At 37.0% G+C, this 24,105-nt stretch overlaps 1 protein-coding gene across 2 annotated transcripts in view; it reads right to left on the bottom strand.

Moving 5' to 3' along the window:
- LOC127620726 (sodium- and chloride-dependent creatine transporter 1-like) overlaps positions 1 to 2,583 on the bottom strand; it is a 61,548-nt gene extending 58,965 nt beyond the window's left edge. For both annotated transcript variants that reach the window (XM_052093928.1, XM_052093929.1), the window contains exon 1: positions 1,589 to 2,583. In XM_052093928.1, coding sequence (XP_051949888.1) covers positions 1,589 to 1,892 — 304 coding nt within the window. In that variant the 5' untranslated portion in view covers positions 1,893 to 2,583. The remainder of the gene's footprint in view (positions 1 to 1,588) is intronic.
- Positions 2,584 to 24,105: the final 21,522 nt, after the last annotated feature.

Here is a 24,105-nt window from a genome sequence, read left to right as displayed (position 1 = left end):
TAAAAGTGTTAAAACTATACAATTATTAAATCGCTAAATAAATCAATAAATGCTCCTTGTATTTCATTTCAGCACTAGTATGCGTACATTGTAATTGTAGCATAATCTTTGGGCTTATTTTTCATTGAAATATGAGCATTGTCTCTTTTCATTTTCAGAGTGATAGCAATATCAGCATGTCATTCAGCGACCTTTCAAAGTAGGAAGTCCTCTTCCATTTAAACATAGAATCAACATAATTTTCCAGTCGTACATACTGCTTCATGCTGGTTCACACACCTAAGCCAATGTAACTGTCATTATACAACATTATAGCAACTGCAAGATTTAACAATAAATCTCTTATTGTACCAAGCTGGTGCTATAAAGAAAATGATGCAAACTAGTGCTAAAGTTAAATACACGTGAAATTCATTGATTGATTGATTTAAGTGTTTGTAGATGGTAATGAAGTAGCCTAACTTAACACTATAGCTCTAAGATTCTGCTCTTTTTGTTACATAGACAAGATATGTCATTAAAGTGGTGACCTCTCTAATGGTTACATGGTCACCTCTAAGTCTGCTTTTATGAAATGCATTTAAGACGCAAACAAGAAACAAGATTTAAACGCACTGTATTTGGCAAGTATTTATCCTTTAATCGCGCAGCATTACATATATGGCTGTATGCGATGCGGCACGTAGCAGTACAGCGCACAACGAGGTGCGCACTGCCGTTGCGCACTCAGATTTGTAAAGGGAAAAACCCAAAGATTCGGATCACCTGACAAGCGCTCTTACAAACCTTCTGTTCAGCACGTACATTGAGGAACCGAATAGCATGCAATGGAAGCTGGTGTCATGTTACCGTTGACACATATACAGTAAATGTACTATTATTATAATAGGATTAACAAAAACTGATATAATCCTTAACAAATCAATAGCTAAATTAATATTAAAATGATTAGACATTTCGTTCAAATTTGATTCATATACAAAACAGTGGCACACTTTCAGTTTCATTGCATAAAAAAAAAAAACTAAAACCAATGTGCATCAGCAAACAAATGATGCAAGGCATTTCCTCAGAACTAACTGACTTTTCGCAATTCTTTTTAACTAACTGGTCACAAGGTCATCAATTTGTTCCCTTCAAGTTCACACATGCGTCCTTGCAGAGTACCCACTGGTGTAGTTAATCACATTAACTATGGACATGTTTCACTAATGTATCTGGAAATATTTGTTTGTCCGCATTTTAACAGTACATACATTGTTTTATTATTATTATTATATAATATGTTTCTTTCAAATAAATTCCACTGTGATTTTGTGCAATGCAAATTAAATGGCATTCATGCATAATGTGTTGCTTAAGTGGCCAGATACTGCTGTATTACATGATTTATTAGTGAAAGTAGCTAAAGTGTTATCAAGGATTTTTGAGATGGACATGCCCAGTAAGTCAATGCGGCAAGTGAATGAAAGAATGAATGAATGAATGAATCAATGGTCTGAGTCAGGACGTTTCTTCCGCTGTACAGTGACGTCAAAGGGGGTGGGAATATCTGAATATGTTCTAGAGAACTATGTGCATGTCTCACCTCCACCATTTTTGTAGCACAGGTACGGGAATCGCCAGACGTTCCCCAGCCCCACGGCAAAGCCCACGCAGGACATAATGAAGTCCATCTGCCTGGTCCAAGTCTCTCGCTCGGGGTAACCCGCTCTCACCGCCGTTGTTATGGCTCCAGGGGCCGCTTGTATGGGGCCCCCGTTGGCCCCTCCGATGAGGGTCCCATTGACGCCTTGATGCGCGTTTCCATTGGGAATGAGATGTCCCTTCTTCTCCTCCACCAGGACCACGTTCAAGGCGCAGCAGTTTGCGTCCAGAGAGGTTTTCTCCATCTCACTTGTAAACAAAGAGACCCTCAACCTTCAACCACACGAAAGAAGGGCTTAAATCGTCAGTAAAAATAAATATTTTGTTTTGGCTCAAGTCTGTTTCTCTTATCAAGATGTCCCCCAGACGATCCTGTTAATATCAGAACAAGATCTGGTCCGTTTCTTTATTTATTTGTATTTACAAAAACAGTCAGCAGTTTTATTCTTGAAGAATGTATTTCTTCTTTTCTCCTCAGCGTCAGACCGTTGCAGAAACGGCTGACACAGGTAGATATCTCGACGAATTAGCAACGGTTTTTGGCGGGGTTTTTTTTAATCAAAATTCGCGTTGGTAAAATAAATAATAGGTCGTAAAAGAAAAAGACACCGTTTTTTAAACAGCACCTTCAAAAACAATCCACGAAACACTTAAAGGTGAGTCTGAAGAATCGCATGGGCTCGTATATCTCTCAAAGAGAAGGCGACTGCGGAGACGGCGAAACCAAAGCGGCCCTTTGAGCACGCACTGACCGGATGAATGTAATGGAATTACATTCGTGAATTTATCGCCTAAATCTCTTCAGACCATCGTCTTATTCGGTAATAAACACTCAGCATGTATAAACGAGACGCAGTTCGGTGTGTATAGGAGGTGCGGCGGCTTCTGCTGCTTTGTCCCTCAGTGTGCGCGGACGGACTGTCTATGAGGCGTACGCGCGAGCCATTCGCTGATTTAACGGGCTCGGTAACGTCAGAGCTCATCCCTCCCCCCTCCTCTGTCCCGCTTATGGAAAACAGAATGGAACGCTCACGCACTGCCCCCGCCGCTGCATACTACACAATGTTTACTGCATACAGCACAGCAAGTGTGGCTCACTCGGTGCCCAATGCGGCATCAAATATGATGCCCCTCCCCCACGTTAGCATAAAGAAAACGAAGCCTACTTTAGGACCATTTTAGGACAGTTTTGCACTGTAAAAACTGGTTTGTGAGGTAACGGTAAAAAATGTGTTTCATATGGTTACATCCAAATGAACTGATATTATGGAGTTCAAAAATGTTATATACCCCAATATGACTAAATTGACCTGACAAATTATTTTATATCATCCAAAGTAATTTTCAGGGGCTAAATAAAGGCGGTGTACAAACAGTTAAGTCCTTGTGAAACCACCTAAGAACATTTAGGTCTCCTTCAGGTCAGGTTTGTACCAATAACACCGCTAAAAGTTTCTCAAACCCCATTTTTTCCCCCCACAAAATGGAAAGATTCTGATTATTGCAACACACATTCTTAGAAAACAACACCTGTACTACATCAAAATAGTATTCATATTTTGAGTGAATTTTGGTCATGGGGAATCATGATATGTGTCCTGTTTGCATTTTATTCTTGTAAATGCGCCAACATTCTTGCAAAGTCATTAATAAGGGTTTCAAAGCAATTGGGTAACATGGGAACATACATGTTTTTATTCACAAGTTAATTGGGCAAATGTTTCATGTTGATGTTCCTAACATCTGTGTTTATGTTACAGATTTAACCGTATTAATCTACTTGATACATTGTCAAATTGGAATCATAACATCCCACGGCTAATAACTCAACCTAGTCTAATGTAGGTCAATTCCAGGAAGATATTTACTATATGTGTTATTGTTGTATATAACCTTTATATGCCAGTTTCACATGATAACAACTTTCTAGCAATGTTCCCATGAAAACAGAAATGTAAACGCAGGGTAGTTCTAGCAGGAAGACTAACAGCTGTACATCATCGCACCATGGCCAACCACATAGCCATTGCTTTATAAGTCTGCTCACATCATCTCAATGCTGTTTCAGTGTGCTAACACGGCAACCTCCACCACCCCACCACCACCAGTTGAGTCCCGTCCATCACGGAGATAGGCTCCTTAACCTGCCTCCTATCTCCGGCAGGATATGACTTCCTCGGACCGCCAGACAGGGCCTACGCCAAAGAGAGACATTACTTTTCTGTTTTATATTCATCAAATAAATGTCATCTTAAATATCACTCAAGTCTTCCTGATAGAACTGAAGAATCTGTATATTCCCTAAAAGTGAAGTATGTAATTTTTGGGATGTTAAAAAAATCACTCCTATTCCATCTCAATATGCAGTGACAATTATCTCATTGAAACTATACACTCAATGAGAACTTTATTAGGAACACCTATATATCATACCTGTCAACATCGGATTGTGAATAACAGGGAGATTTTGGGGGTGATAATTGGTTCGTATGTGTGAGGAACGGCAGCCGTTTCTGGTGCCCTCCCAGGGAGTAGGTGCAGTAATATGCATATAGGGAGCGACAGTACCAGTCAGCAATACCATATTGAATATGAATAATACTAAGAAATGTATTCAAATAGTCCCTTTCCACATCCTTGATAGTTTTAGCCATAAATGCTTTGAGTTATTAAGAATAAAAAATGTATACCATTTCTTTTATGCTGAGAACTTTCCTGACCCATGACTTATAAAAAATTCAATTATACTTATTTCTTCTTTTATTTATCTTCTTTATATTATTTATGAATATAGTACATCTGTGTTGGTGTATATGTATATATATTTTGTAATTATTTTTTTCCTTTACCTGTACTTCTTGTCTTTATAACTTTTTGAACATTTAACCTTTTTCAATAAAAATATCCACCATTTTAGCACAATGTATGGGCTTTTCAGACGACCCCTTACACAACATACAACTATCAGCCACAACATTAAAACCACCTGCCTAATATTGTGTATGTCCCCCTTGTGCTGCCAAAACAGTGTCAACCTGCATCTCAGTATGGTATTCTGAGATGCTATTCTTCTCCCCACAATTGTACAGTTAAACAGAGCAGATATCGAGTTACCGTAGACTTTGTCAGTTTGAACCAGTCTTGCCATTCTCTGTTGATGTCTCTCATCAACAACACCCTCACTTATTTTGGCTCCCTTCTGAGTAAATTCTAGAAACTTTTGTGTGTGAAAATCCCAGGAGATCAGCAATTACAGAAATACTCAAACCAGCCTGTCAGGCACCAACAATCATCCATGCGATTATCTAATCAGCCAATTGTGTGGCAGCAGTGCAGTGCATAAAATCATGCAGATACGGGTCAGGAGCTTCAATTAATGTTCACATCAACCATCAGAATGGGAGAAAAATGTGATCTCAGTGATTTGGACCATGGCATGATTGTTGGTGCCAGATGGGCTGGTTTGAGTATTTCTGTAATTGCTGATCTACTGGGCTTTTCACACAAAACATCTCTAGAATTTACTCAGAATGGTGCCAAAAAAACAAAAGAAAAATCCAGTGAAGGTCGGTTATGTGAATGTGAATGGAAAGAGAATGGCCAGATTGATTCAAACTGATAAAGTCCACAGTAACTCAAATGACCACTCTGTACAATTGTAGAGGGCAGAATAGCATCTCAGAATGCAAAACGAACCTTGAGGCAGATGGGCTACAACAGCCGGGCACTTTATTATGACCATAGTGTTCCTACTAAAGAGCTTAGTGAGTGTAAATGCAATATATGCAATACATAGGAGCGCCACACAAAGGGGGGGCTATCAATACATAGTTGAGGGAGCTAATTGAAGGTCATCCCCCGCCCCGGAAGGCAAAAGCATTCAAGGCTAATCTTGGCTCAACAGATGGAGTGATTTTGGGGTGGGACTATCTGTTTGACTAACTAACGGAAGACATGGGCGCAGTTTGGGAAACCAGTATGAAAACAGTCATAATTTTTGCAACAATATTTGGTGCAGCTAATGACGCAGAAATTAAACACTTAATTTTTTTATCTAATCTGGCAGTGTCACAATCACGGTAAGCAACCAAAACTGTATTTAGGTTGTTACTTCTCTGAACAAAACTGTGTATCATACACATGAATAGTTATAGAAATAGAGAAGTGAAATATATTAGCTATGTTTATAAGGGCAGTGGTGGCTCAGTGGTTGAGGCTCAGGATTAGTGACCAGAAGGTCAGGGGTTCAAGCCCCAGCACCACCAAGATGCCACTGTTGGGCCCTTGAGCAAGGCACTTAACTCCAGGTTGCTCCAGGGGGAATGTCCCTGTAATCAGTGCACTGTAAGTCGCTTTGGATAAAAGTGTCTGCCAAATGCGTAAATGTAGATGTTATAAATATAATTTACAGTTTGCTGTTGATTCACAGGTCAGTTGAAAGACAAGCCACACTACACATTTTAAACTTAGACAGCATTAATGATCCTAGAGGTCTCTCTCTTAAATTTAAAAATAGCGTCTTCCTGTCAAGTTACATCATGTCCAAATATGTTATACCATAGCGGTTGTTTGTTTCTTTTGCCTCATTATTTTAACGCATTACCAAAAAGACAGCATTGCATGTCATTTTCATTCTGTGGTCAAATATTTTTTTGTATAATGACCGCTAAACTGTTTAATTTAAATTTGCCATTATTTTCCTCATAGCTGTGCTAGTTTCATTATTTTAATATCATTCTCATTTCTCATAAGTTCTTTCCAATCAATATTTCATGTCCATTTATTTATTTATTTGCTTTAGTAGCCTTGTAATAATCAGGATAGTGTAAAGTCAGCCAGTCATTATCACACTGAAGTGGTTTCTTTTGTTATGATCTGATGAATGTAACAGATTTCATTGAATCTCTTTTAGACTGAAACATTATCATTTAGTCCATTTATCCATATCATTTTTTTTGGGAGGAATTTCCTAGATGATCATTTAGATTTTGTTATGGCAAGAACAAGGCATAACATTCAAGTAAATGTAATTTTCCATGGCAAAACATTAGATCTGAACATTGGCATCCTCGTCAGATAAAGCATGGACTCAAGTCAAAGCCAAACAGTGTAAGTGAAGCTGGTTTAGGGCCCTCAGGCACAGGTGAACACTGCAACGATTGCACTTTCACGTTTCTATCAGTCTAAGTTTAGTTTAGAATAGACCTTGTGACTTCAGGAGCAGCTGCCTTGCAAAGGTTATGGCCCTTTTTTATAGCGCCTTCGAAATAGCAGCTGCGTGGAGTCATAACCCGAGCAAAACCATCGCCACCCCACACCCTTCTACCATCAAGACTCCAACTTTGATATTCTTGCTGATTCAATAGCACTGAGTTTGTTGGTCAATATTAGGTATTGCCTGATACAGTAGAATTGATCATGTCAGAACAATAACCTTATGTGAGATGCATAAGGTTGTAATAGTGCCAATAACAAAAGTAAAAAGAGATTCTTTTTTTTTAAAGAATCAATTTCTCCACTGATTAAATGTATTAAAATGTTTCTAAATGAATTTATATATTTAGAATTTGAGTGAATACTTAGCCTATCCTTTAATATTGCTATTTGAAGCCGACCTCATCTTAATTGTTAAAGTAGATTGTGCAGTTTTCTTAAGGGCCTTTCTAAAGAATAAAGCTGTATACATTTGTCAGCTAAAATATACAACATAATTCATAATTAAATGAATGAACAAAATGTTATTACTATAAATATTCAAAATAAATAAAATACACTCACTTAGGAACACTATGGTCATAATAAGGTGTCTGATGTGGTCTTCTACTGTTGTACCCAATTCACCTCAAGGTTCGACATGTTGTGCATTCTGAGATGCTATTCTGCTCACTACAATTGTGCAGAGTGGTTATCTGAGTTACCGTAGCCTGGCCATTCTCTGTTGACCTCTCTCACCAACAAAGCGTTTCCATCCGCAGAACTGCTGCTCATTGGATGTTTTTTGTTTTTGGCATCTTTCTGAGTAAACTTTGATGATAGTTGTGCATGAAAACCCCAGGAGATCTGCAGTTACAAAAACACTCAAACCAGCCCGTCTGTCACCAACAATCATGTCACAATCGAAATCACTGAGATCACATTTTCCCCATTCTGTTGGTTGATATGAACATTACCTGAAGCTCCTGGCACGTATTTGCATGTTTTTTTGCACTGCACTGCCGCCACACCATTGGCACATGAATAAGTAGGTGTGCAGGTATTCCTAATAAAGTGCTATGTGTGTGTAATTACTACAATATAGGTCTAATTGATGCCATGAATCAAAAATTTACATGAATATGATTTCCTACTTCCCATCGCTAGTCAGAAGCAGGTGGCATTAGGGGGAAGGACACTCTCATTCTAGAGAGCAATTGATAGGACAAAATGAAAGAGTGCAGTGTGAGTAATCAATATTTTTGATCCATATTCCCAGAAGGCAGCAACTATAAATTTGAATACGTATATCTGCTAAAAGTTGATTTGGATTTCATGAGGGTTTTGAAAGAATGTTCCAGGTTTAATACAAGTTAAGCTCAACCAACAGCATTTGTTTCACAATGTTGATTGCCACAAACATATTTTTGACTCTTGTTTATATATAAAAAAGATAAAAATAAATAGGTGACGCTAAGGCTCTTTCAATGGAAGTGAATAAGGCCAGTCTATAAACATTAAAATACACACTGTTTCAAAGGTATAGCCACAAAATATAAAAACTAAGCAATTCAAAAATAATTCAAAGTGTTAATATTGGATCAAATTTTTTTCACAAAATATGTTTTGTGGTTTGCAACATTATGACTCAAATGCGGTATACAGAGCTCAACTTGTATTGAACCCAGAACATTCCTTGCAACAGTGCAACTTGAGGTGAACTTCAAAATCTGATGTTGTGTGGCATAAAAACAGCAGATCTCTTCAAAGCCTGCTCTTTTAATTCCAACAATGCCATTTGTTAGCATCTTATAATGTTCCTTTTCTTTCTCGTCATAAAGGGGGAAAAAGGAAAATTACAAGTTGCCATATAAAAACACCCTACCACAAAGGGTTAAATGGAATGTTAAACATCCTTGGAGGACATCATCGTATGAGTAACTCACACAACACATCTGAAACTTCAGTCATATGCTTTGCATCACATGTCACAAAAGCTGTTGACCTGCCGGGCAACAGGAATGGTGCCAGTGTATTCAGCAACACTGGCCATTCACAGATTTACATTGGCATCACAAATACTATGCCAATCAAAGTAACTTAATTAGATTATCGTAACAGAGGAAGATAGTTTAATAGTATCAGACACTGAAAGTATAAATAGTCAAGATAAACATGCACAGAGGGGTCAAATGTTTTTACAATTCTAGAACAGTTCACTGTGTTGCTTTATAAAAGTAAACAGGTGGGGGTCCAACTTGCTCCTATTTGGCTAACAAGTTTAGTATGCCACCGATAAGAACTGGCCAAAAAAAACCCCATCAATACCGCTATTCACAGTCATACAGTCACACCCTCAATAGTATACAGAGGGTCATTTATCCAACAGTGCAAAATGTTTACAAGCACACTTTCAAAAGACCAACTTTTACTTGCTCGTCTTCACTGATGAGCTTTTTCACATATTACTGAAATTATATTTGTTGCCTACCTAAATGGTATCTATCTTGTCTTAAAGGTAAAGTGCATAATTCTTTAGATGTTAAAATACGTTCTCCTATCTCAGCTTAACATGCAGAGAAATCTATAAGAATGCCATTTGAGAGGGTAAACTGTGAACACTGTGTCTCTCTGGTGCTATAAAAACATTGCTCTGTTTGTTTGAGCATCCCGACCAGCCTGAAACAACATCATGCTGTGAGATTGGGGCAGGCTTATCTGTTTGACTATTTGTTGGGGGGGAGGGGGGCAATTTCCATTGGTGAAGCCTCTGCACAGAAATACCTTTAGAAGGTGGCACACAGCAGGGTCAGCACTAGCTACAGGCATACTAGGCAATTGCCTAGGGAACTCCGCATTGTTGAGGGGCCTCAAAAATGCATGTGAACTTGGTAATTAGCTAGGGCTGTGTTAACTCGTAAAACTATGGCAACATTCAGCGGTAAGCCAATCATAGCTGAAATCGTAAACGTACAGTGTAACAGCCTGAATAATTTTAAGGATCACAGAGAAGGTGAAAAATGGGAAAACAAAATTACAACTCTTTTTGGTGCAAGAAATCTTGACTAACATTAAAAGTGGACGAAACATAAAATGCTACATGTTAAGAATATGGGCCCTTTAATGGTCAGGGCATCAACTGTGGTAATTGCATAATACATACTGTATTAATAATAATAAACTTATTTTTTCTTCTTAAACAATGTTTACAAAGCTTACAAAGTAGCTTGTATGATGCTACAAGCTTGGCACACCTATTTTTGGGCAGATCCTCCAGTTCTTCTTTGCAGGACCTCTCAAGCTCCATCAGGTTGGATGGGGAACGTTGGTGCACAGCCATTCACAGATCTCTCCAGAGATGTTCAATTGGGTTCAAGTCTGTGCTCTGGCTGGGCCACTGAAGGACATTCACTGAGTTGTCTCTTAGCCACTCCTTTGTTATCTTGGCTGTGTGCTTAGGGTCGTTGTCCTGTTGGAAAATGAACCTTTGCCCCAGTCTGAGGTCCAGAGCGCTCTGCAGCAGGTTTTCATCAAGGATGTCTCTGTACATTGCTGCGTTCATCTTTCCCTCGATCCTCACTAGTCTCCCAGTTCCTGCCGCTGAAACACATCCCCACAGCATAATGCTGCCACCACCATGCTTCACTGTAGGGATGGTATTGGCCAGGTGATGAGCGGTGCCTGGTTTCCTCCAGACATGACACTTGACATTCAGGCCAAAGTGTTACATTTTTGTTTCATCAGACCAGAGAAGTTTGTTTCTCATGGTCTGAGAATCCTTCAGGTGCCTTTTACTGAGGAGTGGCTTCTGTCTGGCCACTCTACCATACAGGCCTGATTGGTGGAGTGCTGCAGAGATGGTTGTTCTTTTGGAAGGTTCTCCTCTCTCCACAGAGAAATGCTGGAGCTCTGTCAGAGTGACCATCGGGTTCTTGGCCACCACCTTGACTAAGGCCCTTCTCACCCAATCGCACAGTTTGGCCGGGCGGCCAGCTCTAGGAAGAGTCCTGGTGGTTCCAAACTTCTTCCAATTACGGATGATGGATGCCACTGTGCTCATTGGGACCTTCGATGCTGCAGACATTTTTCTCTACCCTTCCCCAGATCTGTGCCTCAATGATCTCAAGGATGATCAGTGGAAACAGGATGCACCAGAGCTCAATTTTGAGTGTCATGGCAAAGGCTGTGAATACTAATGTACATGTGATTTTTTTGTTTTTTATTTTTTTTTTATTTGCTAAGATTTCAAACAAACTTCTTTCACGTTGTCATTATGGGGTATTGTTTGTAGGATTTTGAGGAAAATAATGAATTTAATCCATTTTGGAATAAGGCTGTAACATAACAAAATGTGGAAAAAGTGAAGCGCTGTGCACTGTATGTAATTATATAAATATTATTTATAAATGAGACATATTTTCATGCTAATTATACTGTATGTACTGTATATATTTATGTTAATATTATATAGTAATTCATATAATATATATTAATTTATACATTATATAAATAAAACTATATATAAAATGTAAATTAATGTAAATATCTATACATTACTGTACATTAAAGAAAGAGTAGTTTACAAAACAGTGTTTATAAAGTTGTTTACCAGGAACACATATGTAAATATGTATAAATGTATACACATACATTTATAAAATATTACAATTATATATTAATTGATAAAATAACATATGAATCATTCTGGTATATATATATATATTAATGAATATTGTGTGATAGTGGTGGTGGTGTAGTGGGCTAAAACACATAACTGTCTATAAGAAGGTCTCTGGTTCGATCCCCACAGCCACCACCATTGTGTCCTTGAGCAAGGCACTTAACTCCAGGTCTCCAGGGGATTGTCCCTGTAATAAGTGCACTGTAAGTCGCTTTGGATAAAAGCGTCTGCCAAATGCATAAATGTAAATATAGATTTATGGGAAAATGTGTGCATTGATGCAAAGAAACAATTGAACAAAAATATACTGGACTTCTAACTTGTGTTTATTGTGCTTGTTGACAATATATCAACAAATATTTACTATATGTTCTCTGTTTCATGCTAATATGGAATTAAATTAAATCAATGCTACCCTCTAGTGGTGATTCTTTATTACAACATATTTTGCTGTGCAAAGGCCTTGCTGGGTGTCTCAATATATAACTAATGATTACAAAGTACACATACAATGGCCCTACAAATTATTAGGACACTTAAAACATATTTACAAATGTATGAATATGATTGCATTAGATAACATTTCATTTCATACAAGTGTCATTTTTCTTTTCAAGATATCACAAACACACTTTTCACTATTTCTCAAGATGTTGGGTTTAAAAATGATAAAACTGACTTCACGCACCTACTGAAAATAACGTTGACACCAGCTGCTCAGATAAGTGAAGTAGCTCTGTTTGCAGATGCCACTTGATTTGATATTTTGAAATCTAATGCAATGACATTCATACATTTTAGAATGGCTTTATTGTAGTCTTTTTATTTTATTTTTTTAAAGTGGACCTTTTTGCAGTTTTTCCCCCCTCATTTTGTATTTAATTATGAGGTTCAAATACTTCATTTTGGTGACTTTTTATGCAATAATAATTTGTGCTGGATTAGCTTGTCTGTTGGTATTTTAACGAGCACGCTTTTTGATGCACTGAAAATATTTACTACAATGTTGTCAAATTGCTTACCAAGTATAACAACCGTACCCTGTTTGGCAGTATTTTTGAACATATGTTCAATATTCTGCGACAATGGCGCTGCGAACTGCTTTCTCTTCCGTCTCTCCTGCTCTTTTCGCGCCATACTCACTGTCCAGCTGGATGTCGTTGGCCTCACGTTCGACATTCAGTTTCGCAGATGTAAGGGACCGTCTGAAAACTCCACTCACTACGCTAACACATAGGTACACTCACCTAAAGGATTATTAGGAACACCATACTAATACTGTGTTTGACCCCCTTTCGCCTTCAGAACTGCCTTAATTCTACGTGGCATTGATTCAACAAGGTGCTGAAAGCATTCTTTAGAAATGTTGGCCCATATTGATAGGATAGCATCTTGCAGTTGATGGAGATTTGTGGGATGCACATCCAGGGCACGAAGCTCCCGTTCCACCACATCCCAAAGATGTTCTATTGGGTTGAGATCTGGTGACTGTGGGGCCATTTTAGTACAGTGAACTCATTGTCATGTTCAAGAAACTAATTTGAAATGATTCGAGCTTTGTGACATTATCCTGCTGGAAGTAGCCATCAAAGGATGGGTACATGGTGGCCATAAAGGGATGGACATGGTCAGAAACAATGCTCAGGTAGGCCGTGGCATTTAAACAATGCCCAATTGGCACTAAGGGGCCTAAAGTGTGCCAAGAAAACATCCCCCACACCATTACACCACCACCACCAGCCTGCACAGTGGTAACAAGATCCATGTTCTCATTCTGTTTACGCCAAATTCTGACTCTACCATCTGAATGTCTCAACAGAAATCGAGACTCATCAGACCAGGCAACATTTTTCCAGTCTTCAACTGTCCAATTTTGGTGAGTTCTTGCAAATTGTAGCCTCTTTTTCCTCTTTGTAGTGGAGATGAGTGGTACCCGGTGGGGTCTTCTGCTGTTGTAGCCCATCCGCCTCAAGGTTGTGCGTGTTGTGGCTTCACAAATGCTTTGCTGCATACCTCGGTTGTAACGAGTGGTTATTTCAGGCAAAGTTGCTCTTCTATCAGCTTGAATCAGTCGGCCCATTCTCCTCTGACCTCTAGCATCAACAAGGCATTTTCACCCACAGGACTGCTGCATACTGGATGTTTTTCCCTTTTCACACCATTCTTTGTAAACCCTAGAAATGGTTGTGCGTGAAAATCCCAGTAACTGAGCAGATTGTGAAATACTCAGACCGCCCGTCTGGCACCAACAACCATGCCACGCTCAAAATTGCTTAAATCACCTTTCATTCCCATTCTGACATTCAGTTTGGAGTTCAGGAGATTGTCTTGACCAGGACCACACCCTTAAATGCATTGAAGCAACTGCCATGTGATTGGTTGATTAGATAATTGCATTAATGAGAAATTGAACAGGTGTTCCTAATAATCCTTTAGGTGAGTGTAGATGTTCACTCATTCATTCAATTCACGTGCAAGTTATACATGAAAAAACACTGTAAAATTATTTTTTACATTCAGAATGTCTTTATAACTTCCCAGAGGACAGACAGACATACTACAGGTGATATTTATGCATTTGGTAGATTTTGGCAAGATTATTACAATATGATCAATTATATAAGTACAATAATCAATTTTAGAGGATAGAAGGACTTACTACTTAATCACTAAAATAAAAAAATAAATAAAAAAAAAAACTACAGCCTTTTAAATGAGGAAATATAATTTTTGTGATTTTTCCATAAAATAATTGATTACTGTAATTATATAATTGATTATACTGTACTAATATATCCTATAATATGTCCTTCTATCCTCTGGGAAATTACTAAAACCTTTAGAATGAGATAATATCATTTTGGTGAATTTTAGTGATTTATTTCTAAAATAACTGATTACAGAACATGTATAATTGATTATACTGTTATAATCTCTCACCTGTTGTATGTCTGTCTATCCTCTGGGAAGTTATAAGAACATTCTGAATATGAAAGTGTATTTGACTTTTTTTTTTCATGTATAACTTGCACGTGAATTGAAAGAATGAGTGGACATCTCCTATGTTTTAGCGTATTGAGTGGAGTTGTCAGACGGTCCCTTACATCTGCGAAACCGAATGTCCGACGAATGTCGAACGTCAAACTGTCGAACTTTACCGAGCTCGCAGATTTTGCTATGAGTGCATAACGTCAGTTGCTGCGTAAGTAACTCTTGTAAAGGATGATATTAATGAATACAACAACAACCATTGGTAGTGTCCCAATAGACAGGGATGGATTACCAACCAACCGGGCCAATGGGGCCAGCGCCCAGGCCAGGGGCCCTTGACTGCCCGGTGGTGTCACTGATAATCACTGATAATGCTGATCAATTTATGAAATCTTAAAATTAGAGATGCATCATTATTGCTTCATTTGTTGTTATGAATGCAACTGAATCGCACTGGTTTTTGCATGTCAATGAGTGAGGCATATTTTGGTAGAAAACATGAAGTCACGGTAGCATCTTTTCATGTCAAGGAAATCAAACATCAAGGAGTGTGTTGAGCTTGTGCAAAGGAAAAGAAAACAAATCAAATCTTGTTGCTACTCATTCAGATCTGCAAAAGGAATCCAATTTTGGTAATCGCATGTTTTCTATTCCAAAATATATTCTTGAGTGCTAGTTGTTGTAAAAGGGCATACAAACTGTAACGCTTCAGGGGTAAAACTAAACGTTCTGGTGATTTGCGGTACTTATTTGCATGCAGAGGTGTGTAGTCACGCACTACATTTACTCCGTTACATTTACTTGAGTATCTTCTTGGAAAAAATTTACTTTAATGAGTTATTTAAAAGTGGGTACTTTTCACTCTTACTCAAGTAAATTAGAAAAATTACTTTTACTTCATTGCAATGGGCGACGTTCCTGTCGCTACATTGCTGGTTTTAATTTATAAATGCTTCCAAATACAGAGAGTGTACACAACAAATGATCTAAATTCTTTCAACATTAAAATACTGTAACTACACTGATCTAAGAATCCATACAGGACTAAAAAAGCAAAGAGGCATTTTTCACCATACTAATGTGAAACTGGTTTTCAAACTTCTCTTCTTATAGACAGATTCGTCCAAATCTGACAAGTGTCCTTAAAGTGATAGTTCAACCATAAATTAATGTTCTGTCATAATTTCCCACCCTCATGTTGTTCCAAACCTATGTGACTTTGTGTATTTTGTCGAACCCAAAAAATATATTTGACATAATGTTAGAGACTGACAGTCTCAGTCACCATTCCCTTTAAAATATGGAGGAAAATACAAACATGCAGAGACAGTAAATGGGGACTATAAGTCTATCATTCTGTCTGACATCTCTTTAATTGTGTTGCATTGAAGAAAGTCATATGATTTGAAACAACATGAGGGTGCATGATGACAAATTCCATTAATAAAAATAATAATAATTATTACTAGTATTATTATTTGTAGTATAATTGTTATTATTATTCTGTAATACATGTTAAATATGTATTAAGTAATGGAATATTGGGGCGTAATCGTCCATAATGTTTTTTTGTGGAAGTAACTAATTACTTGCTACTTGAGTATTCTTTTAATTGGATACTTTCTTACTATTACCTACTATTAAGTAGTTTTTTCTACTTGAGCAATAATTGTTTTTAAAGTAACTGTACTTTTGTACTTTTACTTGAGTAAAGATTTTGGGTACTCTACCCACCTCTGTTTACATGCACATATTGGTGTTTTGTGTCTGTGTGTGTGTGTGTGTGTGTGTGTGTGTGTGTGTGTTTATAATGTACAGTCACCCTGCATCAGGGTGCCTCTTTTGAAAGACCCTCATAAAGAAGCGGATGACATCAATGCTGTTTATGAGCTAAAAGAGAAATTGGGCGTGAGTAATTACTTTATTATACACTATATTATATACTTTATTATATACTATATACTACTAATTTGTACCATATTGGAGAATATTTTAAACCCCACATGATGATGGCTGAACATATTTTGCGCATTGACCTTTATGGTCACCATGAAATTGAAAGACGTGTTGATTAGAAAAAGACAATGTTAGAGACTACATAAAAAAAAATATATGTTAAAAAAAGCTCCATTGTTAAATGTATCTTCCACTTAATGTATAATTGTTGAAGCAGATCTTCAATGTAAATAAATATGTTGCTTTAACAGCCGATTCTTTAGGCTAGTTAGTGTTGTCTAATATTGCATTTCATATATAAAGCTTATCAGACCAAGTGTGGCTGATATATCTCTCCATTTGCTCTTGCTTTTAATACATTGCTGTAAAGGAGAAACAACAGAGATATTAAAGAGCTCTCATTTCAGATTTGTTTTTCCTATGGGAACTTAGGTTGTTGCAGAATGCGAGTAATGTGTATTTTTAGCATGGAAATGTAAGTATTATACATTTTATATGAAAAGGATATTAGCATTGTAAAGGGGCATAAAGCGCTGCTTTGTCATTCACATGACAAGCGTTGAAGATAGTGTCACGGAAGGCGACTTTCTGAGTTAGCCAAGCAGGAGGTGGGCAGAGTAAACATTAGGAAAAAACAATGTACTTATTATGTAACTAAATGTTGTTCTGCATAATTCTCACAAGATTCATATTTGCTGTTACTGAGGTTAAAGTATGGATAGGGGTAGGGGCAGGGGTACGGTTTAGGGTAAGGGTTGGTGCAGTGTTAGGTTTAGGATTAGAGGTAAGGTTAGCAGTATAACTACAGATGTCTAGAGCTATCAGTTGATTACAAATTTTAATCGCAATTAATCACATAATTTTTTAGAGTTAATTCTGATTAATCACTGATTTTAAAAGTGCTGAAATTTGAAAATTGAAAGAACTAGTTATATCTCTTAAAGTTTAATCCTCCACAATATGAATCGGCTGGCAGATTGTGGCTATCCACTTTGCTACATCGGTCATCGAGCTACATTCATTATTTGCATTAGTGCCAGCATCAGGCATCACTTTGAACTCCACATGAAAAGCGCTTACAAATGTCTCAGTCCGCATTTTGGTGATAGTTAAGACTTTACGTACTAATGTGGTAATTAAATTGCACTTTACAGAGGCCACGAAGTGCTAGATTTCGGTCCCATCTGGACTAGTTTTGCACAACAAATAGCGTCAAGAAATACTTTCCCATAAGTTCATCACTGACACCGCTGTTGTGTTTGTGTGTTGAGATGTGTGCGTCAGTGTTATGAGTCCGGGCAGACACATTGCAAAGGTTCTGCCCTACTCCAACCAGTGTTTATTCTGATTTATGCTGTATTGACGGTAAAAGTGACTTTTTAAATGAATTGCATGCATTATTGCATGGGGCGGCTGTGGCTCAGGTGGTTGAGTGGGTCGGCTGCTAATCGCAGGGTTGGCGGTTCGATTCCCGGCCCACATGGAGTGTCCACATGCTGAAGTGTCCTTGGGCAAGACACTGAACCCCAAGTGGCTCCCAATGGCAGCTAGCACCTTGCATGGCAGCTCTGCCGCCATTGGTGTATGAGTGTGAGTGTGAGTGTGAATGTGAATGTGTGTGTGTGTGAATGGGTGATTGGGACACAGTGTAAAGTGCTTTGGTAACCTCTAAGGTTAAAAAAGGCACTATATAAGTGCAGACCATTTAACATTATCACGTTAATTTTTACAGCTCTAAATTTAATTCAGGTACTTTAAATGTAAGAACCATGCAATAACACGTACTGCATATACATAATAAGTACATTATATAAAAAGCAGTTAAAGACAGCTGATATAAAGTGGGTCCCTGAAGTCTGGGTGCTCGAGAAAAAAATTCTACATTCTACGTTCAACATTTAAAAAACATTAGTTGCTCCCTCAGCAAGTAATTCTGGGCCCCCTGACTGTATATTGGTCCACGCCACTTTCATATTAAAAAATACAGTTTAAAACGCTTCACTCCATAAACCAGTGTTTTTCACAATGCTAACGCAAGTCATGTGGAAGCCCCTTAAAATTAGTTGTTGCTGGATGTAAACGCGTATTAGATTTGTCTGGTAATATATTTGTATTAGTGCTAAATTTTTAATTTCACAGGATGTCAAGGGGTGCAGCTCTGGACAAGAACACCCATGGTTCAGTGTCAGATTTAGAAGAACTTTGCCAAGAGTCAGTGGAAGGTAAGAGTGATGGAGCATTCTGGTCTCAGCTTTAGATGGCACACCTGCAGCACCATCGGATTTATGTTGGACACAAAAAATGCAGAGTGCTGGCTGAAATCGGCTTTAAGCAACTAGCAGGAACCACAAAGGTTTCTATTAGTTAAACGAGAACGTTTTATGCACAAGGTACCAGGCTGATACAATGAGCAATTCAGAAGAGAAACTAATCAATACATTTGCAAAAATCTGTGAAGTTCTTTGCATCCATTCATTTAAAGAAATTCAGAGTTTTGTTTAATCAATATTTAAGTCCTTTTTTACTATAAATTCTCCATCTTGCCCAGTAGGTGGCGATATGAAGAATGCGAATCGACAAAAATAAAAGAAGAATGAAAGTGAAAGTGGAGACTGATAGTAAAAAAGGACTTAAATATTGATCTTTCTATATTCTCACCCTCACCATATCGCTTCTTAAAAACCTTACACCATGTTTTCTGCTAATTTGACATGTTATTGAAACTTTCTCTTGAAAAACAATTTTGAAGATTTCAGTCTTTTTCTTTAAGTAGTTCCAAGATGGCCATTGAGCCGTACTTGACCAGAATGAGCTGCAAATGAACCAGACTTTATGCCGATAGTCTTAGAGTCTAGCTCTGTGAGACAACCTGTACATCTCACTCCATATGCAATCTCTTAAATGGCTCCATATGACCTGCATCGTGACCTCTGAAGCCGAAACAGCACTTTGCATTTGAAAATGTATCGACAGAGTTACTTCAGAGATATAGTAGGCTATAGGGAACCTTCATTATTATTTGACGCCAGTTGTTGTTGCTCTTCTCTTAATAGCTCTACCATGCCATACAATTATAGATTGTATTTTTAAAAGGGCAAATGCTGTAATTACTTTAACTATAAGGCTTTCAGAGCTAGCACAACAAATGCTTTGAAAACATCAAATTGACTCCCCTGTACTTGTACAGCACCTCCACATGTAGTGTAAGTTCATGGATTTCCATTTGAAAGCATTTCCTGATATTCACTAGATTCTGTAGACACAAATAATGTAAAGTCTATCATCATTTACTCAGCTTCACATCGTTTCAAACCTGTATGAATTTCTATCTTCTGAGTAAATAATGACAGAATTTTCATTTTTGGGTGAACTATCCTTTTAACACTGGTATCATGTTTCAGAGAGCATTTAATGCCACGATCATTGTACATCATTTAACGAAGAAAACCCACTCTGAGGAGGACGATGAAGGAGATAACTCCACACGTACAGGTGAACACACATTACACATTTTGTGTTTATGGTGATTCCTTTACATAGTTTACACCAAAATGTACAGTGCACAAAACCTCAAATAGCTAACAATGGTTTACGACTTAATCCACCACATACAGAGATGTGCTATGGTAGTGCCATGGCTCAGTGATGATATCAGATGTTAATACCATGATATTATACATATATATATATATATATATATATATATATATATATATATATATATATATATATATATAACAGTATATATTGCAATGGCAAGATGTAGAGTGAAAAAGGAGTCAATGTTGGTCTGTTCTCACCCAAAACCAACTGGATCACTTTAGAAGACCATTGGAGTCATTATTAAACCACTGGATTCAGATGTATTAATTTTATGCTGACTTTATATCCTTTTTGGAGCTTCAAAGTTCTGTCCACCATTCACTTGCATTGTACGGACCTACAGAGCTGAGATATTCTTCTAAAAATCATTGTTTGTGTTCTGCAGAAAAAAGAAAGTCATGCACATCTGTCATGGCATGAGGGTGAGTAAACGATGAGAGGATTTTCATTTTTGGGTGTACTATATCTTTAAAGTGCTTTATTATTTAGACCCTGTCTCAGTAATTGAATGTTATTGGGTTGAAAGATTCATTTAGGTAGAATTAGATTTTTGTCCCTCTCCATTTATCCCATTGAAATGTAATTTGGGATAAATGGGGACATTATTCTCATATTCTGATGAAAACAAAGTTTCTTTTGCATTACACATTTAACAGTTTGAACGAGCTGTATGTTTGTGTTGTTTGTGTCAGCTATATTTCAGTCCAATAGGGGACACTGTAGGACTCTTTTTAGCAGTTTTGCAAGAAGCAGATTTCAAAACATTACAAATTTCACCCTTATTTAATGGTCATTAATGATTAATTATTAATATTATTATTTGAATAAGTACACTAGTAGTTTATACTAATGGCTTGGTTTCTTGATTAAACCATGCATTTAAAAAAAAAATGTCATGGCAGAAGGCCATTTACAGTGAAAGTTATTCATCCTTGTCCTAAACTAATGAGACAGATTCCTGAAAGCTTTTCACTGTACATTTAAAAGTGGGAAAAAAAATGTCCCAGTGACCCAGAGACTTTTAGCAGCTGTAGATTCAGTCCAAAGGCAGTACACAAATATGTTTGATCACACTTCTCACACATAGTGCAAATCATAGTAATTAAAGTTTAGAATTTATTATGTAGTTTTCATTCATATTTTATTTTCAATTTGTTATTTCAATTAAATTTGATATTTTGTAGGACAGTAATAATAATAAATTTTATTATTTTGTTCTCCAATATTTTATAGTTTTTAATTGATTTAAATTTGTATTTTAGATGTAGATTTAATATTTTTATGCTGTCTGAGCTAATATTATATCTGATATCATTTTTAATATATGGCATAAAATGTCTTAGGACAGTCTACATTTCTAGTATTTCTAAATGTATAGTGTTAGCACTAGTTTGGTAGGGCTAGTTTGTAACACACAGAGTTACAAAGGAGTTTAATAATGACTAATAACTGAAATAAAAAAAATAAATAAATAAAACAAATGCATTATAAATAACTGACACGCATCACTGTTTTTAATATATTTACTGATATTTTTATTATAAAATATGAATACAAAAATATATTTTGTTTTTATGTTTAAATATTTAAATGTGACTTTTACATATTTTAACATGACATGAATTATTATGGCATTTTATGTTACAATAAGTATTAATAATTGTCTTTATAAAGCATTAAAACATTTATAATGTAAAGCATTACCAAAATGTAATATACTGTTTTTGTATAAAAACATTGTTACACTTCATATACAAATTAAATAACATAGAAATTAATTCATCGTCATTTTGTCATAAAATTGTGTTTTTGATCAAATAAAATTTTTCCATTTGTTTTTAATTTCAGTTAACAAAAATGTTTTCATTTTGTTAACATTATCAACAAACCTCTGGAGCAAATGACTCGCAAAATACAAGTGCTGAGACAACAACAACAATATTTGTTATTATCATGGACAGCAGTTTTAATAAAACAGCTCTTGGTAAAGTATTAAATATCCTGAAGGTATCGTGGCTCCGATGGAGTCATGTGGAGGCAATTTAAAGAACCGCAGGCAATTATGTATTAAATAATTTGAAAACAGTCTGCCAGTGAAAACATGTTGTCAAGATGTTCCATTAAATGTCTTGCTGGCCAATAGAAATGTAGCACCCCTGGAAGCGTGATCTGAAAGTGCATGCATGCCACCAGAACGGCCAAAGCTAATGCAGTGAATAAATATGTAATGTAGAGGTTTTTAATCAGGCTGTGAGAGTGATGGATTGAGTGATGCATAGTGTGACCTGGATTACCACTAACAGCTCTAGACACCTGAACTGTCTAGTCCATTTAACTGCGGTTGAAAGGTCATACAGAAACAGTGACGTCTGCATTCCCAGCATGTCTACATGTGCCTGTGAATTAGACATCTCGTGAATCGTGATGTTTCCTCAAGATCAGTCTAAAACAAAAAACACTCGGAAAACAACAATTAACCTAAAATCAAATTATGGTCTCAAGTCATGCCTTCGTAAATCAAAGAAAGCAGGACATGGCCTCTGACACTTAAAGTAATAGTTCACTCAAAAATTTAAATACTGTCATCACTTATTCACCCTCATGTTGTTCTAAACACAATTTCTTCCGTAGAACACAAAAGGAGATGTTAGGCAGTGTGTTCGTCGCAGTCACCTTTCACTATTATTTAGGGATGTACCGATACTGGTATTGGAATCGGGTCCAATACCACACTCATGTACTGGTATTTGTAAAAATTTTCCGATACCAAAGACCGATACCATCTGACGTACGAATGTCATTATGTAAACATTCAGAGCACAAATTAAAATCATGTTACTTATGTCCTAGTGTGATTATTTTACCGCAAATGCTGCAAATTGATGACATAAATACATAGTTAGCATGAGCGGGGCACTGCAAATGTGAACAGAGGTCAAATTCACTTTTTAGCACGAGGCACATACAGAGTACATATTTATTTATTTTAATAGCAGCCAGAGTGGGAAGCTCCCATGGTATGTGAGAGCTCCTTGGTCACAACAACACAGAAACACTTCAAAATAAAAGCTCAATTTAAATGAAAAAAATAAATCACAGAAATGTAATATTCACTGTTATACTACTACTACTACTACTACTACTACTACTACTACTAAAATAAATCAATAGTAGTTGAATTATATTTAAGCAATATCTTACATCTGTGATGCTCTGTTATGCAGCACTTTTACTATTTGACAATGTAAAATGTATTTTACATTGTGCTGTGAGGTTCTTAATAAAAACACTTAATTTGATAAAAAATAATACAATATCATGTGGAAAATTTTTATACTTTCATTTGATTAAAGTTTTAATGAATTTATTTATTTAAACACCACTTTGATGATTATACTGATCTAAATTGTTGAAATGCTGTTCAGAAAAAAACCGTTATCGGACTGTATTGGTGAGCACCAAAAAAAAAGTAGCAGTACTCATACTCGGCCTAAAAAAAAAAAAAGTTATCGGGATATCCCTACTTTTCTTGCATCTTCTTTCCATACAATGAAAGTAAATTGGGACTGAAACTAACATTCTGCCAAACATCATCTTTGATGTTCCATGGAAAAAAAAAGTCATTCGGGTTTGGGCCAGCATGAGGATTAGTAAATGATGACAGAATTTAGGGGCCTGGGTAGCTCAGCGAGTACTGGCACAGACTACCACCTCTGGAGTCGCGTGTTCGAATCCAGGGTGTGCGGAGTGCAACCAAATTGGCCCGATTGCTAGGGAGGGTAGAGTCACATGAGGTAAGGTCATGATTAGTGGTTCTCGCGCTCAATGGGGTGCTTGGATCGCGGTGTCAACCCACGTGATTAGATGTGCGGATTGGTGGTCTCAGAAGCGGAGGCAACTGAAACTTGCCCTCCACCACCCGGATTGAGGTGATCAACCGCCCCACCATGAGGACCTACTAAGTAGTGGGAATAGGGCATTCCAAACTGGGAGAAAAGAGGATGAAAGAGAATTAGGACATAATTTTCATTTTG

The sequence above is a fragment of the Xyrauchen texanus genome, chromosome 27 (assembly GCF_025860055.1).
Source record: "Xyrauchen texanus isolate HMW12.3.18 chromosome 27, RBS_HiC_50CHRs, whole genome shotgun sequence".
Lineage (NCBI taxonomy): Eukaryota > Metazoa > Chordata > Actinopteri > Cypriniformes > Catostomidae > Xyrauchen > Xyrauchen texanus.
This window is presented reverse-complemented; position numbering and strand designations above follow the sequence as displayed.